The sequence below is a fragment of the Hipposideros armiger genome, unplaced genomic scaffold (genome assembly GCF_001890085.2).
Source record: "Hipposideros armiger isolate ML-2016 unplaced genomic scaffold, ASM189008v1 scaffold_1030, whole genome shotgun sequence".
Classification (NCBI taxonomy): domain Eukaryota; kingdom Metazoa; phylum Chordata; class Mammalia; order Chiroptera; family Hipposideridae; genus Hipposideros; species Hipposideros armiger.
Window position 1 is genome coordinate 519,364 of NW_017732380.1, and position 829 is coordinate 520,192.

General features: G+C 33.3%; 1 protein-coding gene across 1 annotated transcript in view; it reads right to left on the reverse strand.

Annotated features, from left to right (window-relative positions):
• Window positions 1-829, reverse strand: part of LOC109376008 (integrator complex subunit 4-like) — a gene marked incomplete at its 5' end in the record, with an annotated part of 80,706 nt that overhangs the window by 75,348 nt on the left and 4,529 nt on the right. The window contains one exon of the mRNA XM_019631647.1: window positions 217-396. Coding sequence (XP_019487192.1) covers window positions 217-396 — 180 coding nt within the window. The remainder of the gene's footprint in view (window positions 1-216; window positions 397-829) is intronic.

The following is an 829-nucleotide window of genomic DNA, read 5'->3' on the forward strand; positions in this document are numbered from 1 at the left end:
TTGGCTGTGTCATATACTAACAAGTTTAAATAGGATTATCTTTAAAATTATTTCTAGTTCTAAAAGGCTACTTCTCCACTGGGAAAGTGACCCATTTGTAGTTTAAGAAATACTAGGGTTTCTAAAAGTGGGTTACAACTGCCCCTATCGGTAGTTTCTCAAAATGATTGTACAAATGTAACAGGCAACGTGTTCATTAAAGAAAGTATAACTTACCAATAGCTTTGCAGCTTGAACTCGAACCACCCAGGAGCAATCACTGACCATGTGACAAATTTTTCCAAATGCATCATCAACTAAGCGAATTTCTTCATTAGAAGAAGGAATTGGGACAATGCTAAAGTAAAAGAAACCACAAATGACAAAACAGAAGCCTAAAGCTACAGGTTCAATAACCTGAGAATGACAAATGAAAACTGACACAACTAAAAATGATAATTGAATAATTAAAATCCTACACTAATGAAATACATTTCATAGTAAACAAATCACTCTGGGAGTATAAACCAACCCTTTTAGTTGCACTGCAAATTTTCAGTGTCTTGAATAAAAGGGGTTTAATCCACCAAAGGTTCAAAGATTTATGAAGATACCAAAAATGAGCTACCACAAAGTATTTTATATCTTTAAGTTTATCTCTCCTATATTTGCATTGCTGTCAATATAGTAAATCTCACAATAAATCAAAATAAAACATACATACTTGCAAATCTGGTCCTAAAAGAAGAGGCAAATTCCAATTAGTCTTTTTTTGGAGGAGTGGGGGGATGTCTATAGGTTTATTAACTCATTCTGGTTTTCTGATTTCAGCAGGCAGTTTAATAGAGAA